The sequence below is a fragment of the Phytophthora sojae genome, assembly GCF_000149755.1.
Source record: "Phytophthora sojae unplaced genomic scaffold PHYSOscaffold_11, whole genome shotgun sequence".
NCBI lineage: Eukaryota > Oomycota > Peronosporomycetes > Peronosporales > Peronosporaceae > Phytophthora > Phytophthora sojae.
This window is the reverse complement of record NW_009258125.1, coordinates 517,677-535,561: the sequence shown is the minus strand read 5'-3', so window position 1 is coordinate 535,561 and position 17,885 is coordinate 517,677. Positions and strand designations below refer to the sequence as shown.

General features: G+C 59.4%; 9 protein-coding genes across 9 annotated transcripts; 5 read left to right on the top strand and 4 right to left on the bottom strand.

The window, feature by feature from the left end:
• Positions 1–290: 290 nt before the first annotated feature.
• PHYSODRAFT_319022 (hypothetical protein) lies at positions 291–2,171 on the bottom strand (the record flags this gene model as incomplete). Its single annotated transcript, XM_009537840.1, has 3 exons — positions 291–701; positions 813–1,409; positions 1,461–2,171. 3 exons carry the CDS (start codon positions 2,169–2,171, stop codon positions 291–293), a joined length of 1,719 nt encoding a protein of 572 aa, XP_009536135.1.
• Positions 2,172–2,725: 554 nt separating this feature from the next.
• Positions 2,726–3,412, bottom strand: PHYSODRAFT_526295 (hypothetical protein; the record flags this gene model as incomplete). The annotated part of the gene is made up of 1 exon (XM_009537839.1): positions 2,726–3,412. The coding sequence occupies one exon, from the start codon at positions 3,410–3,412 to the stop codon at positions 2,726–2,728; it is 687 nt and encodes a 228-aa protein (XP_009536134.1).
• A 324-nt stretch (positions 3,413–3,736) lies between these two features.
• PHYSODRAFT_549993 (hypothetical protein) lies at positions 3,737–4,758 on the top strand (the record flags this gene model as incomplete). Its single annotated transcript, XM_009537838.1, has 1 exon — positions 3,737–4,758. The coding sequence occupies one exon, from the start codon at positions 3,737–3,739 to the stop codon at positions 4,523–4,525; it is 789 nt and encodes a 262-aa protein (XP_009536133.1). The 3' UTR covers positions 4,526–4,758.
• Positions 4,759–4,800: 42 nt separating this feature from the next.
• Positions 4,801–5,485, top strand: PHYSODRAFT_355978 (hypothetical protein). Its single transcript, XM_009537837.1, has one exon. The coding sequence runs from the start codon at positions 4,840–4,842 to the stop codon at positions 5,347–5,349; it is 510 nt and encodes a 169-aa protein (XP_009536132.1). The 5' UTR covers positions 4,801–4,839; the 3' UTR covers positions 5,350–5,485.
• Positions 5,486–5,575: 90 nt separating this feature from the next.
• On the bottom strand, positions 5,576–9,678 carry PHYSODRAFT_362123 (hypothetical protein; the record flags this gene model as incomplete). The annotated part of the gene is made up of 6 exons (XM_009537836.1): positions 5,576–8,061; positions 8,244–8,307; positions 8,522–9,226; positions 9,282–9,297; positions 9,379–9,426; positions 9,585–9,678. The coding sequence occupies 6 exons, from the start codon at positions 9,676–9,678 to the stop codon at positions 5,695–5,697; spliced, it is 3,294 nt and encodes a 1,097-aa protein (XP_009536131.1). The 3' UTR covers positions 5,576–5,694.
• A 514-nt stretch (positions 9,679–10,192) lies between these two features.
• PHYSODRAFT_255994 (hypothetical protein) lies at positions 10,193–10,765 on the top strand (the record flags this gene model as incomplete). Its single annotated transcript, XM_009537835.1, has 1 exon — positions 10,193–10,765. The coding sequence occupies one exon, from the start codon at positions 10,193–10,195 to the stop codon at positions 10,763–10,765; it is 573 nt and encodes a 190-aa protein (XP_009536130.1).
• Positions 10,766–11,118: 353 nt separating this feature from the next.
• On the top strand, positions 11,119–12,749 carry PHYSODRAFT_348097 (hypothetical protein). Its single transcript, XM_009537834.1, has 4 exons — positions 11,119–11,543; positions 11,629–11,816; positions 11,884–12,464; positions 12,545–12,749. The coding sequence occupies exons 1-4, from the start codon at positions 11,167–11,169 to the stop codon at positions 12,590–12,592; spliced, it is 1,194 nt and encodes a 397-aa protein (XP_009536129.1). The 5' UTR covers positions 11,119–11,166; the 3' UTR covers positions 12,593–12,749.
• A 40-nt stretch (positions 12,750–12,789) lies between these two features.
• PHYSODRAFT_549986 (hypothetical protein) lies at positions 12,790–14,369 on the bottom strand. The gene has a single exon (XM_009537833.1). The coding sequence runs from the start codon at positions 13,912–13,914 to the stop codon at positions 12,823–12,825; it is 1,092 nt and encodes a 363-aa protein (XP_009536128.1). The 5' UTR covers positions 13,915–14,369; the 3' UTR covers positions 12,790–12,822.
• Positions 14,370–15,859: 1,490 nt separating this feature from the next.
• On the top strand, positions 15,860–17,311 carry PHYSODRAFT_255937 (hypothetical protein; the record flags this gene model as incomplete). Its single annotated transcript, XM_009537832.1, has 1 exon — positions 15,860–17,311. One exon carries the CDS (start codon positions 15,860–15,862, stop codon positions 17,309–17,311), a length of 1,452 nt encoding a protein of 483 aa, XP_009536127.1.
• Positions 17,312–17,885: the final 574 nt, after the last annotated feature.

The window sequence follows — 17,885 nt, the reverse complement described above, 5'->3', positions numbered from 1 at the left end:
ATACAAGCGAGAAGATCGAAGACAGACTTGTTCGCCGTACAGGGGCTTTCCTCCAGACCGTCGCTTGCTGTGATGACCGAGGCAGATAATGAGGAAGAAGAGGAAGAAGATGACGAGGATCAAGACGATGAAGATGGAGGTGAAAGTGGAAAGGATGGAGAGCTGAATGAGACCGAGGGTGACGATGCTGATCCAACCGAAGACGATGAAGACGACAACAGTGATTCACATTGAAATGCGCTCAAAGTCTCTCTATATGGGCTTGACGGTTGTACAGTACGTACGTGGTTTTATCGCACGGAACTCGCCGGGATGCTCTTACGAGAACGACTAGCAACTGGTGGCGCTGGACGAGGGTTGCTGCTCGCTGAGTGTTGTCGTACTAGCCGCTGCCGAATGGACCGTGGAGTCTGCAGCCATTTTGCGCAGAGTGAGTTGGCATATCGCTGGCAGGTGAAGAACCGCGAGTAGTCTGCGGTCTCCTCCACTGCTGCTTGAGCAGACGCGGACGAAGCGGGGAAGATCCGCTCAAAGTGGCCGCGCCGATCCATTTCGTCGTCCATGGAGCGCACAATGTCCCAGTCACTCGCAGTGAATAGATCCAAGTGTGCAGTCTCAAAGCGCTCAACCGCTGGGTCCAGCACGACTTCATGTAGCTGGCGATTTACCGTCGTGACTCGCATCGTTTTACTGCGTCGGAACTGCCTACCCGACGAGGCTGATGAAGGGATCGATGGCCCGCCTTCTGCTGTGTTTGAAGCCGAACCTTCGCGCGCTAGATGGATCTCGGTCGGCATATTCTCGCGGGGTACGCTAGTCATCGGCACTTGCAGCCCTACCAAGTGGAAGGTATCGCTCAGTAGCAAGCCTTTGATGCGCCGGTCAAGTGGCGACCCGCCCATAAGTGACGGAGACACGTTCACTTCAATGAGCCACGGCCGCAACTTGGAGTCGAGCATCAGGTCGAAACCGAAGAGTTCGTAACAAGAGCATTGCCCGGCGAATTGGTGGAGCAGTGGCGTGAGATGCGCCTCGGCAGCGATGATGGTCTTGCAGATGATGGCTCGGATTTGGCGCATGAGCGTCTCGGGGTCGTCCAGCAGCTGCTGCTCCTGCAGTCGGCGTATGAGCGCCGAGAGACTCCACTTGCTGCCTGCGTCTGCTCGCTGCGCGTCCGCGTTCTCCACGAACCCATCGCTGCTCTTGTTGATCGAGTAGTTGGTCAAGTGGGCGAAGCGGTTCTTGGGGTTCTTGAGCGAGTACGCCGCCGTGCAGAAGCGCGTGATGCCCTCCTTGAACAGGTAAATGCGGAGCGGGTCCAAGCTGGTGACGACAACGTACAGCCGCAGGTCGAACTTGTAGCTTTCTCCTCCGTTGGGGCCGAGCAACAGTGGATCAGTCACGTACTTCTGCACTATCCGGGCCTTGACCTTCTTCCCGCTTTTGGATTTTTTGGAGACTTTCCGAGCGTCTTCACACAGCTTACAGGCGTCTCGGTGGGTGAGTACGCGGATGCCGCGGCCACAGGCGGACGCTGGCGGCTTCATGATCCAGAGAGGGCCGAGCGTAGCCGACTTCCGTCGCCCAGCGTCGTCTCTATAGGAGCTCACCGAACTGGGGAAAGTTCCTGCGATGAAGGTTTCGTTACGCTCCAGCGCGCGACGGAACGCGTCGAGTTGGTCGGGCAGGGAGAAGCCCTCGGGGAAGAAGTCGTAGCTCGCTCCGAAGCGCCGACGACAGTTGGCGAGCGTCTTCATGAGTCGGTCCTTGCGGCCGATGACCCACGGGTCGGGGAAGTGGTTGAAGGCCTGCGCGTGGTCCCCTCGGAAGCGCTCGAACTGCGTCTTGGGCACGGGTTTGGCCCACGCCAAGTGCCACGCGCACTTTTTGCGCGTGCGGAAGAACCCCGCGGCTGCGAAGGCGTTCTTGACGCAGTTGCGCTCCCAAGAGGTTCGGTAGAACAGCGAAAGCTCCTGCGCGTCCACGGTGGTGACGATGAGACCCGAGTAGTCCCGTACTACCCCGAGGGAGGGCGGGTAGTCGAAGCACACGGTCGGGTTGCGGCCGAGGGGGTCGCTTCGACTGAAGACGAGCTTGACCACGGGGGCAGTAGGGCACTTCTCCCCCGGTCTCAAGGTTTTGGTGGCTCTACCCGTCGCGTCCACCTCCATTCTACCTCCGTCATCGTTGTCGTCATTGCCGCTCTCTTCGTCGTCGCCCTCTTCGTCCGCGTCTCCTTCACCGTCGCCGTCGTCTTCCTCGTCCTCGAACTCCTGTTGGGGCTGTTGACGACGCCCAGCGAAACCCCGCGACTGGTTGGAGCGGTTGAACACTTGACCAGAGGATGATGAGGCGACGACGGGATCGAGCGCGGCACTTGCAGCTGCTGTGTCCGAGTCATCGATGCGAAGCAGTCGCCGTCGCAAGCTCAAGCGCGTCTCCATCGGATCTGTTCAAGCCTCGAAGTCACCGTTCAGCGTTTAGCGCGTCGCTACAACAGTGATCTCATCCGTTTCCGGCAGTTCGACCCAACGGAACGCGACCACCAAGAGGCGTCACCGCACGATAACAGTCTGGAGAACGACGAACGGCATTTGCTGTACTGGTGAAGAGAGGCTTGACAAGACCGATATCCTATTGAATAGCACCTCTCAGTTCACCTACCTACTGTCTTTCCTAGCTACACCACTGCACTGCACTACAGACACTTCCTCTCTCTTTCGCCCTACAGTCCCAGTCGACGTCGCTCTTGTTCTCGTTCCTGCAGTATCGCCACGCAGTCGAGCGTGAATCCCGGCCACGAGTCGAACTCGATCGCCGCCAGCGGCTCGAAGTGTGGTTGCTCTCCTCGATTGTAGATCCAGACTCGCTGGCCGCTGATATCCACGACCACGCCTTCCCGGGTCCCAGCCTCGACGAACTTGGTCACTTTGTTCTGCAGGTCTCCCATGGTGTTCACGTCGGTCGTGAACTGGACGATCACCGCCGGCATACACTGAAGATACGTCACGTTCTTCTCGTCATCAGACAAACGAGACCAGGACGCTGCGTCGATGAAGGCGAAGTCGGGCACGAACTGCTGGTGGTAGCCGCTCGCGCCGTAATCGATAGACAAGCTGAACGCGTACCCGCAGCGAGACAAGACGACGCCGTGAGCTTCTTGGCCGTGATCGTGTTGCCACTGGCCCAGTTGGGATTGCACTTGCATCTGCTCCAGATTGTATAACGTCCTCAACGCTGCATCTCGCACGATGAGCTCCGGGTAGTCGTACTCGAGGATGAAGAGCTCTTCGTCAGTATCGCTCAAGTTTGGCGGAGGGGTGACGCGGTATCTCCCCGGTCGTGCGGGCACGCGCTGTCCGCTTGGAAGAATGAGCTCCTCTGCGCCGTAGATATCCTCCCCGTTCTCCATGTTGCCGAAGTTCCCGAGCGTTCGTGGTCTTGCTCGGCACATGACGATCTGAGCGGAAGGAAGGTTTGGTGGCTACGTCCCAGACGATGTCGCTATCTATCATCATTGACTTGGTAATTTAGCACTTTCCAGATCGAAGTGGACATTCCAACTGGAGGTTGTCAACCTGCGGTCGACATCGCGGGTATATTCTCTGAAAAGCACACTCACATCGCTTAACTGCAAGACAGGTTGAAGCCAAAACGAATTGAAGTTTGTATTGGCAATGTACCACTTGAAGCTCGAAAGGGTGTTGATGCATCATTCGAAGATCTCAACCAAAAGATGAACACCCGAAGCACGACCCGCGAGGAGGAGGGGGACGTTGTCGCCAGCGCTTCCCCCAAGGCGGAGCAAGACCGCGGCAACAACCAAGAAGAGCACGAAGGCGACGACCCGGACACCAAGATCCGCGATGCAATTGCGGAGCTGACCGCGAATCTGCACAAGATTTCGTTCGGTGAGCCCTCAGACCCCAACGCCAAGTCCCTCCTCCCCAATATCGCGACCTCCAGTCAACTTAAAGAGGAGCTGGCAGCCATATGCAACGAAGTCTTCCGCGTCCTCGGTCCTTACAACCTCGAGGCCACGTACCAACGAGCGCTGGCTCTGGAATTGAGGGAGCGTGGGGTGACGGTACTGTCCGAGGTGGAGATCCCCGTGCTCTACAAGGGCCAGCGGATCGCCACACGCCGCGTGGATCTGTACCTGAAACTGCAGGATAAGCCCGTGATCCTGGAGCTCAAGGCGGTCGTCACGGGCCTCAAGCCCGACCACCTGAAGCAGCTCAAGTTTTACCTGGCCCACTTCGACGTGAGCGAGGGATTCCTCATCAACTTCCCGCATATTACGGGCTTTCCGGACGAGAGCGGCGTGCAGTACAGTGAGCACGTGCTGCAGCCTGAAGGCGGCGCAGGCGTCGGGGACAGAGTCACCAGGTCCACGACACCCCGCAAGGACGCAGCGCCCAAGATCATCCACGTGCAGCAGATCAAGACGCCGGCCAAGAAGACCAAGACCAAGACCAAGACCAAGACCAAGACCAAGACCAAGACCAAGGCCAAGCATGCGTAGCCTTGGAACACGGTGCGAAGAGCGAGAGTGTAATAGCCACGCGCTTCCGTCTTCAGGTGAAGGTTGCAGTTGTCCGTGACTTCATCCATCGAAAGCAGCTTGTGTAAGAACAGCGGGTTGACCAGTCTCGCCTGGCCGCCGAGTTATATACCGCAGCTCCGCAAGTCGGATGTTCGTATGTAGAATCGCGAAAGAGAGCGCCACCTCTCCCTCTTTCCAATGCATACATACTCTCAACCTGCTCGAGCTTCATCATTCTCATTTCAGCTTCCGACAGCTCAAGTCTCCACTTCCTCCTTCTCTCACCACCAACAATGAAGTTCTTCCAAGTCCTCGCCATCGCCGCCATCGCCGTTGCCGCCGTGAGCGGTCAGGCTACCAACACCGCCGGCACGACTGCCGCCACCACCGCTTCCTCCACGGCAGGGGCGGCTACCACTACCACCACGGGTGCCGTCACTCCTTCCGCCGTGGACGCAGCCAACAACGCTACTGCAGCTTCTGGCGCCGACTCCACCGCCACTGCTGCCTCTGGAGCCGATGCCACTGCGGCCACCATCGGTGCGACCGGTAGCTCTGCGACGGATACGTCGGTGGGTACCTCAAGCTCCACTGGCATGGCGACTGCCGGCGACTCGACCACGTCCTCTTCGGACTCTTCGCTGACGTCGGACTCGCCTTCGACTACCGACAACTCGACATCGAAGAAGACCTCGGCGTCCAGCGCCAGCGCTGCGTCGGGTTCGAGTGGTGCGTCTCAGGTGACTGGTGCCATGGGCGCTGTGGCAGCGACCGCAATTGCCGTTGGAGCGTACTTCCTGTAAGTCAGCAAGCGTAGTTCCGGCGAGTTCGACAAGGTGAAGTTTCGAGGAGGCCCTCGAGCTGTCGCGACAAGGTGCAGTAAGCCATCTTTAGCTTCTGACAGTCACCACTGTGAAATATACGTTCCTTTTTCGTTTCCATCAATCCCATCACCTAGTATGATCAAACCCCCCCTGAAACTCTTGTATCTCCAACCCTCAAGTACAGCAACCAAGCATAAAAAACTTTAGATCATATGAATGTATTGAGCGCGCGAGTTTGTGCGTAGCACGTTACCAGGGCGTGTCTTGCAGGACCAGCAGAAGCGTCACGCGCTTGCTTCGTCAATTTTGGGCTTTACATTTACCTTAGCGGCGGCGGCGGTCGCGGCCGGGCGAGCGACGTTCATCGTCTGCACCCTTCCGAGCATCAGTCAGGAACTGGTCCAGTCCAAACGGATCGTCATCACTGTCCTCACTGGGCGAACGACGACGACGCTTGCGGTCAGCTTCTCTACTGCGCGAACGAGAGCGAGACGGCGATCGTCGCGATCGAGAGTAGGACGGCGATCGCCGACGACTGCTACGTCCTCGCGAGTAGGAGGGGGAACGTGAGCGCGCGCGCGGCCGTCCACGCTCCCGGGAGTACGAAGGAGAGCGCGATGGAGACCGCTTCCGTCCACGCAGCGCGGAGCGATCGCGACCACGGAACGGCGATGGAGAACGAACTCGTGCTCGTGAGCGCGGCGGCGACCCCGACGGCGAGCGACCGCGGCCTCTCGAACGCGGTGGAGAGCCCGACGGAGAACGGCCACGGCCTGAACGCGGTGGCGAGCCCGAAGGTGAGCGACCGCGGCCCCGAGAGCGAGGAGGCGACCCAGACGGCGACCGGCCGCGGCCCCGAGAGCGAGGAGGCGACCCAGACGGCGAGCGGCCACGACGCGGAGGAGAGCGCGAGGGTGAACGGGCCTTCTCCCGAGCTCGAGGAGGAGAAGCGGACGGCGACCGCCGCGCATCATCACGGCGAGATTCAGGCGCGCGCGTCTTGTTGGCATCTTCATCCTCCTCATCCCTCACGTTGTCGTATGAGAACTGCACAGGCCCATCCCGACCTCCACCGCGAGCCACAGCCTCTGTGCCACGGAACTGCTTATCAGCCTTGAAGCGCTTGGAGTGGCCGCCCTTCAACTCCTCGTACTCCTTATCGGCATCGAATGCGCCGTCATCACCCTTGGGGCGGTACACGCTCGCCTTGCCACGGTCCACCATCGGCTTCGAGTAGACATTGTACTCGTCTTCCTGGCCAAAACCCGAGCTGATACCCTGCGACTGGTTGAACAACCGCGAGTCGAACATGCCGTCACTACCACCAGCTCTTCCGCCACCCTGCAGTTGCCCCAGGGCAATCTTCTCAGAGATATCACGGTCCTCATCACGCGCCAGCTTGCCCTTCTTGCCCAGCTTCTCCATGCGCATTTCACGTTCGCGCTCCTTCTTGCGCTCACGGCGGATCCGGTCGCGCTCCCTGCGTCCTTCGGCATCGCTGTCATCGTCTTCATCGTCACTGTGGCGGCGCCGACGGTCACTATGCGCGCTGGACGATCGGCGTCGTCGACTGCGGCTCCTGTCCTCCTCCTCGTCACTGTCCGCGCGGATGCCCGCGCGCTCCATCCGCGCCTTGGACGCCAACTCACGCAGCTCGTTCTCCTTCTGCTCCTTCTGCTTCATGGCCAGCTTCTTCTGCACCTGCGCGCGCATGTTGACCTCTTCTCTGGCCTTGCGCTCGGCGATGGCCAGCGCCTCCGACAAGCTGGCGAAGTTGTCGTTCACCGTCACCTGCTGCAGGCCGCGTCCATCAGCGGCCAGACGCTTGTCCAGTGCAATGGTGAAGCCCTTGGAGTTCTTCCAGTTGGAGATGCAGGGCGGGATCTTCCACGACTGCTGGTCTGCCACCGTTAGCTTCCTGGGGGGCGAGTGCAGCACCGGCACGGGCGGGGACGGCGGCCCGCGCACGGCCTTGGTGTGCTGGAACTTGGGCGGCTCCATGGGGTCCTTGGCCACGTCCACCATGCGGATGATGCGCTGCTTGGGGGCGCCCGCCGCGCCCTGGTCGTTGGGCGTGTAGCGGATGTACTTGGCCGTCTCCTTGGCGCTCTTCTGGCGCCCGACGTTGGTGGGCAGCGAGCTGGCCACTTTGCCCTGCACCAGCGCCTGCAGCGCCTCGCGCGTGCGGCTGGCGGTCTCCTGCTCCTCGTCCTTGGAGGGAAGCGCCAGCGCCGCTGCGTCGCCATCCTTCTCCACGATGTCGCTGAACTTGGTGTAGACCTTAGCCTTGTCGCGGTGCTGCTGGGTCACGATGGCGTCGTAGCTCACCTTGCCGTCCTCGCCGCGCACTTGGAGGGCGAGGGTGCCGCTATTTTGAGAGGAAGAAGAGGACCCATTTCCGCCCTTTTTGCCCATTCCGAGCGGGAACTGGGCCACGTGCAGCTCTGGGTACGCGCCGCCGTCGCCGAAGTCCTCATTGCGCCGCGGCACGAACTGCTGCTTCACGCGCAGAGGGTACCTGGGGAGGCGGGTGGAGGCCGCGCGCTGCGAGGACGCAGGGGCAGCCGAGGCGGCGGGCGCGGCGTCCGAGAAGGTCGTGTACGAGCGCACGGGCGCCGGGAAGAGAGCGCTCATGGCCGGCGGCAGGAAGGCTCCGATTGTCGGCGTTTGGTTTCGGGCGTGGAACTCCGGCTAAATCCGATCGAAATCGGTACTCCGGCTAATTCCGACATGTGTGCAACATCTTTAAAGATTAAAAAATTTGATTGGGTGGTTGTGTTTTGAGCCAGACCAATAATTTTGAGAAAACACAAAATGTGCTGCGAACCTACCATAGGATTCAACCATAAGGATTCCATTTAACTTGGCCTTACTATTCCCCTTTGTGAAAGCGCTAATTGAGACAATTTGTGTGAGCTCTTTAGTTTGTGAAGACGGCTACAGTGAGTTGTAAAGTTCGCTACATGTAACTCAATATCGATCCAAGACTACGGAGTAGGCAAGCGGCAAGCACTTCTGGCAAAGATATGGTGACCGAGATGGCGATTCAAGTACGAGAGTGTTGTTGTATATTACAAGTTACAAGACGAACGCACTACAGTAACATGCCACAAAATCACCGGATCACTCGGATACCCGCTGGTTGTCTTACAGGAAGTACACGCCGACGGCGAGTGCGGTGGCAGCAACGGCACCCATGGCACCTGACACCTGCGAGGCTCCACTCGAACCCGACGCACCGCTGGCGCTTGATGCCGAGGTCGACTTCTTCGAAGTGGACTTGTCCGAGGTCGAAGACGAGTCCGACGCCAGCGACGAGTCCGTCGTGGACGTGGTCGAGTCGCCTGCGGTTGCCATACCAGTGGAGCTGGAAGACCCGACGGACGTGTCCATCGCCGCGCTGCCGGTAGCATCGATGGCAGCAGTGGAGGCGCCAGAGCCAGACGCACCGGTAGCGGTGGTATCAGCCGAAGGGGTAGCAGTGGAGCCCGCCGTGGAGGAAGCGCCAGTAGTTCCTGTCGCGGGGGTCACTGCAGGGGTGGTTGCGCCGGTCGCTCCCGTCGTGCCGGTCGTAGTAGAGCCAGTCGTAGCGGCACCGCTGTGTGTGTCGGTTGTGGCAGCATTAGTCGTAGCGGCACCGGTGTGCGTGCCGGTGGTGGTCTGGCCGCTGACGCCAACGACGGCGAGGGCGGCGATGATGAGGACCTGGAAGAACTTCATGGTTGTCGGGAAGGGAATGTGGAGTTGAGACTTGAGCTCTTGAAGGTGGAAATGAGAATGACAAGTTTTCACCAAATCATATCCAAGATCGCCGCCGGGACTTCCAGGGAGAGGTGTATCAGTGGAGACTCCGCTCCTGTTTTAGTTAGTGGAGTGCCATATGATCAGCAAATTTGTGGAGAAAAGCTCACCATGCGAGCACTCGACCTGATGACAACGTCCACAGCTGCTGACTACCGCTGCCCTCACCACAACGCAGACTATTGACAAGAAGTGTTTTGGTCGTACCTGGGCCGGGACCACGTTTGTCGTGTCTTTGATGACCACCATGTTTACCTTCGTTAGTGGTTGAAGCGAGTCACGCATGGAGACGCGACGGGCTACTGTATATTCGTGCGCAGTGAAGGTGAAGCAGTTACCTTGAAATACTCACCCGGTTTAGTAGGCTGCGGAGCAGATACTCTTTAGCTCTACTGTGTACATGTAGTGCGTACTTGTAGTGTACCGTAAAAAGTCTACAGCTTTAATCGCCATGCCAACAGAGGCATAAAGTAACGATCCTAGGAGGATATGGGCCCTGACAAGCATTTTCGCGGAGCCCAGGTTTGCGCTACCTCGTGAAGACAAACGCTGCGGAAGTACCTTAAAATGCAGGCCGCTTCAATCCGCTGTCCCGATCATAGCGGACTACATGTAGAGCTAGGAGTTGCTTCACACAATGCCGCAGCAGGCCCCAATATTGATTCCTTGTTTTGTGTCGCAGAGGAAAACCCTCTTCGACTGCGGTTGCCGCCTCCTTTCGCCTAAGATATGGTGACGCTCCTTCTCACGACCAAGTGGCGCTAACAGCAGCCCAACCAGACGAAATTTATCTGGGGCGGATATATGCCCCCTGACTATCCATAGCCATATGAAGCCGCAACTCCTGAAGTTACCTTTTCATAGGGCTCACCAGCGTACACCTACAAAGAGAGCACTATTCATCGCATCTCTCCCTGGAAGTCCCGGCGGCGATCTTGGATATGATTTGGTGAAAACTTGTCATTCTCATTTCCACCTTCAAGAGCTCAAGTCTCAACTCCACATTCCCTTCCCGACAACCATGAAGTTCTTCCAGGTCCTCATCATCGCCGCCCTCGCCGTCGTTGGCGTCAGCGGCCAGACCACCACCGGCACGCACACCGGTGCCGCTACGACTAATGCTGCCACAACCGACACACACAGCGGTGCCGCTACGACTGGCTCTACTACGACCGGCACGACGGGAGCGACCGGCGCAACCACCCCTGCAGTGACCCCCGCGACAGGAACTACTGGCGCTTCCTCCACGGCGGGCTCCACTGCTACCCCTTCGGCTGATACCACCGCTACCGGTGCGTCTGGCTCTGGCGCCTCCACTGCTGCCATCGATGCTACCGGCAGCGCGGCGATGGACACGTCCGTCGGGTCTTCCAGCTCCACTGGTATGGCAACCGCAGGCGACTCGACCACGTCCACGACGGACTCGTCGCTGGCGTCGGACTCGTCTTCGACCTCGGACAAGTCCACTTCGAAGAAGTCGACCTCGGCATCAAGCGCCAGCGGTGCGTCGGGTTCGAGTGGAGCCTCGCAGGTGTCAGGTGCCATGGGTGCCGTTGCTGCCACCGCACTCGCCGTCGGCGTGTACTTCCTGTAAGACAACCAGCGGGTATCCGAGTGATCCGGTGATTTTGTGGCATGTTACTGTAGTGCGTTCGTCTTGTAACTTGTAATATACAACAACACTCTCGTACTTGAATCGCCATCTCGGTCACCATATCTTTGCCAGAAATGGGGTCGATATTGAGTTAGCAAACTTTGCAGGTTGAAGTCACTCACTGTAGCCATCTTCACAAAATAGAGAGCTCGCACAAATTGGCTCAAATGCGAATACATGTAGTGAGTTCAAGTGAAGTGGAATCCTAATTTTAGGTTTACCACACATTTTGTGTCCTCATCTGCGATTGGTCAAATCAGATACCTTCATTTTGCGGAAGAGGACCTTCCCTGGAACGCGACACCTCATCAATAAAGTGATTCCCAGGTTCCTCCGGCAGCATGGCGGTGGGTACGACGGACGCGGAGACTGACGGACTGCGGCGCCGACACGTACAGGGCCAGAACCAAGCGGCGGGTGAGGCGCCCGAGCGCGCGCAAGCCTCGCCGCCGCGCCGCGCCGCGCGGCCCCAGAAGGGCTTCGTGGAGCTGCTCATGTCGCCGCTGAGCTTCGTGCTGGGCGACGGCGAGCCCGAGGACCCGCAGGCCGCGGCGCGCAACTTCACGCACAGCCTGCGCCGCCGCTACGGCGAGAACGTGACGCCGCGCTTCGAGCACACGTCGTTCCGGGACGCGGTGAGCACGGCGCGCACGGCGTCCAAGTTCCTGCTCGTGTTCCTGCACTCGAACATCCACGACGACGCGGACGCCTTCTGCCGGTAGGAGCACAGGAGCGTTGCAGACAGTTGAAGAGCATATAGGCAGGTGATGTGGGTGCTGACTGTGTGGAGGTGATGCTTGCAGCAAGGCCATGTGCACGGAGCGCATGAGCGCCTACCTGAACAACAGCGACTGCATCGTGTCGTGGGCGGGCTGCGTGCAGCACGCGGAGGGGTTCGGCGTGAGTCTGTCGCTCGGGTGCGCTACGTTCCCGTTCCTGGCGCTGCTGTCCTGCGTGTCGCGCGGCATCAACGTCGTGGAAAAGATCACAGGTGCGGAAGGAAGGGGTTGTAGCAGTGTATTTCGTGTTGAACGTTGCCTAATTATTGTTGCTGCCAGCTAACTTGCCGGTGGACGAGATCATTGAGAAGTTGAACGCGGCGGTGGACCGCAACAACCAGATCTTGGCCACGGCGCGCCACATCCGCCAGCAGCGGACGGAGGCGCAGATCCTGCGCGAGCAGCAGGACCGGGAGTACCAGGAGTCGCTGGCGGCGGACCGTCGTCGAGAGCAAGAAGCGCGTGAACAGGCTGAGCGGGAAGAGAAGGAGCGGCTGCGGAAGGAGGAGGAGGAGCGACGCGCAGAAGAGGAGGCCCGTCGCGCTGAAGAGGAGAAAATCCGCCAGGAGCAAGAGTACAAGGCGGAGATCGAGGTCAAGCGTGCTCGGATCGCCGACGGTCCGAAGACACGCGCACTGCCTGGCGCGGACTACAAGACAGCAGTGATCAAGTTTCACCTACACAACGGTACTCGCCTCGACCACATCTTCTACGCCCACGACACACTGAAGACAGTGCGCGACTTCATCGACGTGGAGTTCTTCGACCGCGAGATCACAATCCGGAACTACGAGTTGGCCACGAACTTCCCGAAGAAGGTTTACGGACCAGATCTCCTGGATGTCACCCTCGCTGATGCGGTACGTGTTTCAGTAGCTGGAGTGTACGTTGAAGTCGCTTGGCACTGACGAGATACGTGTTGTGTTAATGATCTGAACAGGGCCTTGCGCCCCAGGCGCTCGTGTTCGTGCAAGACCTCGACTCGTAGACGCATTAGAGGACCTGGAAATGAATGCCAAATGCCAGCACGAGCGAGCGAGATCCCCGGTGGGGATAATTTAACGGCTACCTCTTCGCCTGCCTTACCTAGGTACCCTGCTGCCCGATAAATGAATACGAAAAACAGAGCAATCATGCATTAATGGATCGAGTGGATCTGCAAATTCTAGTGATCTCTGGAAAAGTACAATAGGTAAAGGTGAGTGAGTTCTATCGCATTTAAAGCTGAAGCGAGCGCTGCTTGCCCGATGCTGCGCGGTACATGCGGTCATGCAGCGCTGCAGCCTGCTCGTGCGGCTCCGAGATGACACCGGTGATAACCACCCGCTCGACGCCCTGGACGTTCTCGGACCAACGCAGCGAGTCGAAGATGCGCTGCGAGGCCTCGGCGACGTCTCCGTTCGGCGAGAGGTCCATGTATGCTCGTACGCGGTCCTTCAGTCCGACCAGCTTGCCGCGGAAGTCGATGACGACCCAGCGACTCACGTCCTGCTTGCTGGACGCGTCCATCTCGTCAGCCGCATCCGCCTGGTACAGATACGTGTCCACGTCGGGGGCGTAGTGCGTGATCATCTGTCCTGGGGCCTGCTGCGCCTCCTTGGTCTGCATCTTGGCTTCCTTCTGGATGGTCACCACGTCGTACATTCCACCGAGCAGCTCTGCATTCTCCTTGAGCACCTGCGACAGCGCCTGCTCCGACACGCCGCCACGGCGGAAGACAATGAGTTTGCGCTCCTCGGGCACAATCTTGACCACCGTGGACTCAATGCCGACTTCACAGCACCCTGTCTCATCCGCCTCGATGACGCTCAAGTTGGTGCACGCACCCAAGTCATCCATCACGTGCTTGGCCGTGGTCGGCGACACGTGGCCGAATCTGTTGGCACTCGGCGCTGCCACGGGCACTTGCGCCGCCTTGAGCAGCGCCTGGGCGATGGGGTGCTTGGGGCAGCGTAGTCCCACGAACCCCGTGTTGGCCGACAGCGTCAGCGGCAGCGCCGGCACCGCCTTGGCGATGAGCGTGAGCGGCCCGGGCCAGAAGGCCTTGCCCAGGCACTCGAAGGCCAGGCGGCCGCTCGGCGTCAGGTCCACGAGCTTCACGGCGTCCTCCATGGCCGGCACGTGCACGATCAGCGGATCTGTGAGCGGCCGCGCCTTGGCCGCGAAGATGGACAGCACCGCCTCGGGGTTGAGAGCATTGGCGCCCAGGCCGTAGACGGTCTCGGTGGGGAAAGACACCAATTGGCCGCTGCGCAGCTGCTGCGCAGCGACGGCGAACCCGTCGGCGTCCGGTTTGAGGAGTCGAGCCATGGTGCTGCCGCGGCGATTGCGAGCGCTACAGAGCGAGGTGACAAGTCGCAACAAGTGCGAACGGAGCAGAGACGTTTTGGCTTGAAGATGAGGCAGGTCGCGGCGAGCGGCGGGCGGTCGTCGCGGAGATACGAGCGCGCGGAACTTCGGTGGGAGGTGGAAGAGGGCACGCGCGTGCCTTTGGCTGGTGACGGTTTGACATGTAGAATTTGGGTGCACCACATGAGACGGGTACAGTGTACCGTTGAAGCGTGAAAGTTTTGGTTGAAGAGGATGTGTGTGGCATGGAATGGAGCCGCTCGTCTACAGGCTGGCGGTGCGCTGTGAACAAGGCGATGCTTGTGCTTGTAATGTGGTAGTCGCAGCGGATTTGTGGGGCAGGAAAAGACTACGGTACCGAGCTATGAGGCTCGGTACCGTAGTCTGGGACTCCAGACTGTGTGAGGGCGTTGAGCAAGATGGAGGAGAGGGCAATGGTGCAGGTGCTTCTGCCGTCCACAATAATGTATCCACCTGTAGCACTCCACTGGAACTCCCAGCACGAGCGCTTAGGCAAGCGCCTACCAACCAGCCTGGCTGCAGCGTGCATGCGTGCAGGGGGCAGCGTATCTTGCCGCCTTCGTTGCGGAGGCGGCAGGTGACTCGGGTTGCTCAGCCTCCCGCATCGAGCACGGACTCCATGGCATGGGTGCGCGTTGAGCTGAGAGACTTTCGCCTCATCAGCGGAGCCCACTCTCGCTCGCCAATCACCAGGGGAAAATCGTTTTCGTCGACGACTCCGGTGGACATCCGGTTCGCGTGACTTCTGACACGACGGGCTGGTCCGTTACGTGAGCCCCCACCGTGGCGTCACCGCGGGGCGGCATGGTTCGTTGCAGTCAATGGTGCCTTCAGCACAGGCGAGTCGCCTGTGCTGAAGGCGGCCAGGCGAGCCTGTGCTTCGGCGACAAGCAGGGAGCACGTCGGTGAAGGCTAGAATTACACCGGAAGAGCGCTGGACCTGCTGGTCATCGATCCTTTGTCCTGCGGGAGACATAGCCGAGCTGGGTAGAGCTCATCTCCCGCGGTAGCGCTCGAAAGCGTCCCCCATGGCAAAGCGGAAGGGGGCAAAAGCGTCCATGTCCCGCGACGCATCCCCCTCAGCTCAGCAGCTTCGCCCGCATTTTATCATCTTGGTCCTCCTGCTCCGCATCAATTTATGCAGGCTTATCGTTCTGCGCGGGCGTCAAAGTTCTCGTCTGGGCTAGGCCAACCTTGACGAGGGCAGAAGACCTCCGTTACACGCTGCCAAGTTGAAGCGGATGTCAACGATGCGAACACGCTTCGAGTCGAAGTTCGACCGAGTTCCCTGCCTGCCAGAAGAGACTTTGGCCGCCCTCGCAACGCGCGACTTTTTAATCACGGTACAAAGGGATCCGCTGACTTCATGCACCGGAACCGTACGTCAAGTACCGAATACAACCACCAAGTGTAACGAATCTTCAGTTTTGCACGAGCCCATCCTCTCGTTCGTCCACAGGTCTGTCTCTGTGGCACGAGTCACAGAGAGACGGGTAAAGTCTCCGCTGCGAGCACCGCGGAGCGCCAATCCGGTGTCCTGCTGGGCCCCGCGTCACGAGCGGCGACTTTCGATGCACAGGCGCGCCCCCGCCTATGGCCGCTTCACTGCCGCTCGCAATGTGGAGCCGGCACCGGCGCGCCGCCCTATCGCCGGAAGCCGAGTTGCCCAGTCAGCGCTTCACCCACGTGCTTGCGTCCGCGGTGATTAGCACGCCGCCTTGACTGGAGCAGGGATGGCTCTGCTCGCAACGCACAGCAGGAGATACAAATCCGAGCCTTTTTGCACGGCAGCGCAGCCATTGTCAGCCCACCTCCACTCCACTTCTCGTTTTGCTCCGGCCCCCTCAACGCAAGAGTCGAGACGCTCGTTAAACAGCGCGACAACATGGCGTTCTTCACGACCGAGGACCTCAAGATCGCCTTCAACTTCTTCTGTACCGTGTACGGCATTGGTACGCTAGGCCTGCCGTCCAACTTCGCGCGCTCGGGCGCCACGATCGCCACGATCGCGCTTATCTTCATGGGCTTCGCCAACATTTGCTCGTGCGTGGCCATCTCGCGCGTCATGCTGGCCGCCCCCAAGTCGGTTAAGACCTACGGTGACGTCGGCGAGTGGTGCTGCGGCAAGATCGGCCGTTACGTCGTCCTCTTCGTCCAGTTCGGTGTTTGCTGCTTGGTGCCGTGCGCGTTCCTGGTGCTCGGTGGTATCCTGCTCGACGGCATCTCCCCCGGTGCCTTCGACCAGCAGTACTGGAGTATCATCATGGCCGCCATGCTGATGCCTGTGATCCTCACCCCAACGCTCAAGGAAGGTGCTGCTGCTGCCTTCGCTGGCTGCCTGGGCACGCTCCTGGCCGACGCCATCGCTCTCGGCGTGCTGGTTAACGGCATCGGCTCGGACCACCCGTCCGTGATCAACCCCGACTTCGACTTCGGCCAGGTGGCCAGCTCCTTCGGTAACCTGGCTCTGGCCTACTCCGCCGCCGTACTGGTGCCTGCTCTGCAGCGCGAGCACTCGCAGCCCGAGCGTATGCCGCGCATCGTCGCCACCACGATGGCCTTCACCGCGTGCCTGTTCCTCATCATCGGCGAGACCTCGTACGCCTTCGTGGGCTGCCAGATCCCCGGCAACCTGCTGTTCGCCATCGGCGGCACGGCGCTGGACCTGAACGCCAACCGCGGTGCTGTTGTGCTGGCTTACCTGTTCATGCAGCTGCACATCACCATCGCCATGTCCGTGATCCTGAACCCCGTGCTCTACATCGCTGAGCGCGGCATTCTGGGCATGCACAAGCGTCCGCTCCTCGCTGCTGTCGACGAGGAGTCCCCCGCCTTCGAGGGCATCAACACGCCGCAGAAGGACCGTGCTTCGGCCATCGGCGTGACGGGCCCGTCCGTGACGTCGCTTGCTGACGCCGAGTACGACCTGTCTCCGGAGGCGCTGCTCGATGAGTACCACAACAGCGGCCCCATCGTGACCGCCAAGTACATGACGATCCGTATCGTTGTTGTGGTGATCCTCCTCGTCATCGCCATCATTTTCAAGGACCACTTCGTCGACTTCACCGACTTCGTCGGTGCCTGGGCCGTGTCCATGGCCTGCATCATCCTGCCGATCTTCTTCTACCTCAAGGTGTTCTGGAACCGCACTCCGTGGTACGAGAAGGCTATTGGTGCCTTCATCATCGTTGTCTGCGCCTGCCTCGGCGGCTACGTGACGTACACGACGGGCAAGAACCTCTTCCTCAACATTGTGAGCGACAAGACGTTCCCGTACTGCCCCTCGGGCTACGACATGGTAGTGTACACGAACGAGACGTTCTACGGCAACAACTAGAGTACTCGTGGTTAGCATGCTTGTTGCTCAAGTGGCTGCGCGCTGTTGTGGTTTATAACAGCACCGCACGGTTTCTGGGCGACACGCTCTAGCTCTCTGTGTAATAAACAGTATGATTCTATTGATGCCCGTGTTGGAGTTCCAAGTGCTGAATAGCGAGTGTGCAGTGTAGCGAGTTCACATTAGAACTCAAACCGAGTAGGTGATCTAATGCGAAATTCGTTGTTGTATTTGTGCCCACTCAGAGATTTGGTTCGTTGCAAAGTGAAATGGTGGGGAAAGCAACAAAGCAACGGAGATTTGATATTTCCGAAGTCACTCAGTATTTTACGACCATACTCGGTTCTAATCGAGTGCATGGCACACACAAAGTCGCTTAATCTCTTCGGGTAGACTACTTAGACTCACTTATTTAAGATGCTGAACACTGTCGCGTCATTATCACCCCTCCTGCACCTGCTCCTTCGATGACGCGACGGATGCGGAACATGCTGCGGATGAGGACCGCAACGCTTGCGGTCACGCTTCTTCGCATCGAAGCTCGCGGCAGGCTAGCAGCAGACGCACGCCGTGC

Bases quoted from the DNA above. Each gene is read 5' to 3' on its own strand.
- PHYSODRAFT_355978 (XM_009537837.1), top strand. From the start codon at position 4,840: ATGAAGTTCTTCCAAGTCCTCGCCATCGCCGCCATCGCCGTTGCCGCC.
- PHYSODRAFT_348097 (XM_009537834.1), top strand. From the start codon at position 11,167: ATGGCGGTGGGTACGACGGACGCGGAGACTGACGGACTGCGGCGCCGA. The intron at 11,544-11,628 runs GTAGGAGCACAG...TGATGCTTGCAG, and splicing joins GACGCGGACGCCTTCTGCCG to CAAGGCCATGTGCACGGAGC. The intron at 11,817-11,883 runs GTGCGGAAGGAA...TGTTGCTGCCAG, and splicing joins CGTCGTGGAAAAGATCACAG to CTAACTTGCCGGTGGACGAG.
- PHYSODRAFT_549986 (XM_009537833.1), bottom strand. From the start codon at position 13,914: ATGGCTCGACTCCTCAAACCGGACGCCGACGGGTTCGCCGTCGCTGCG.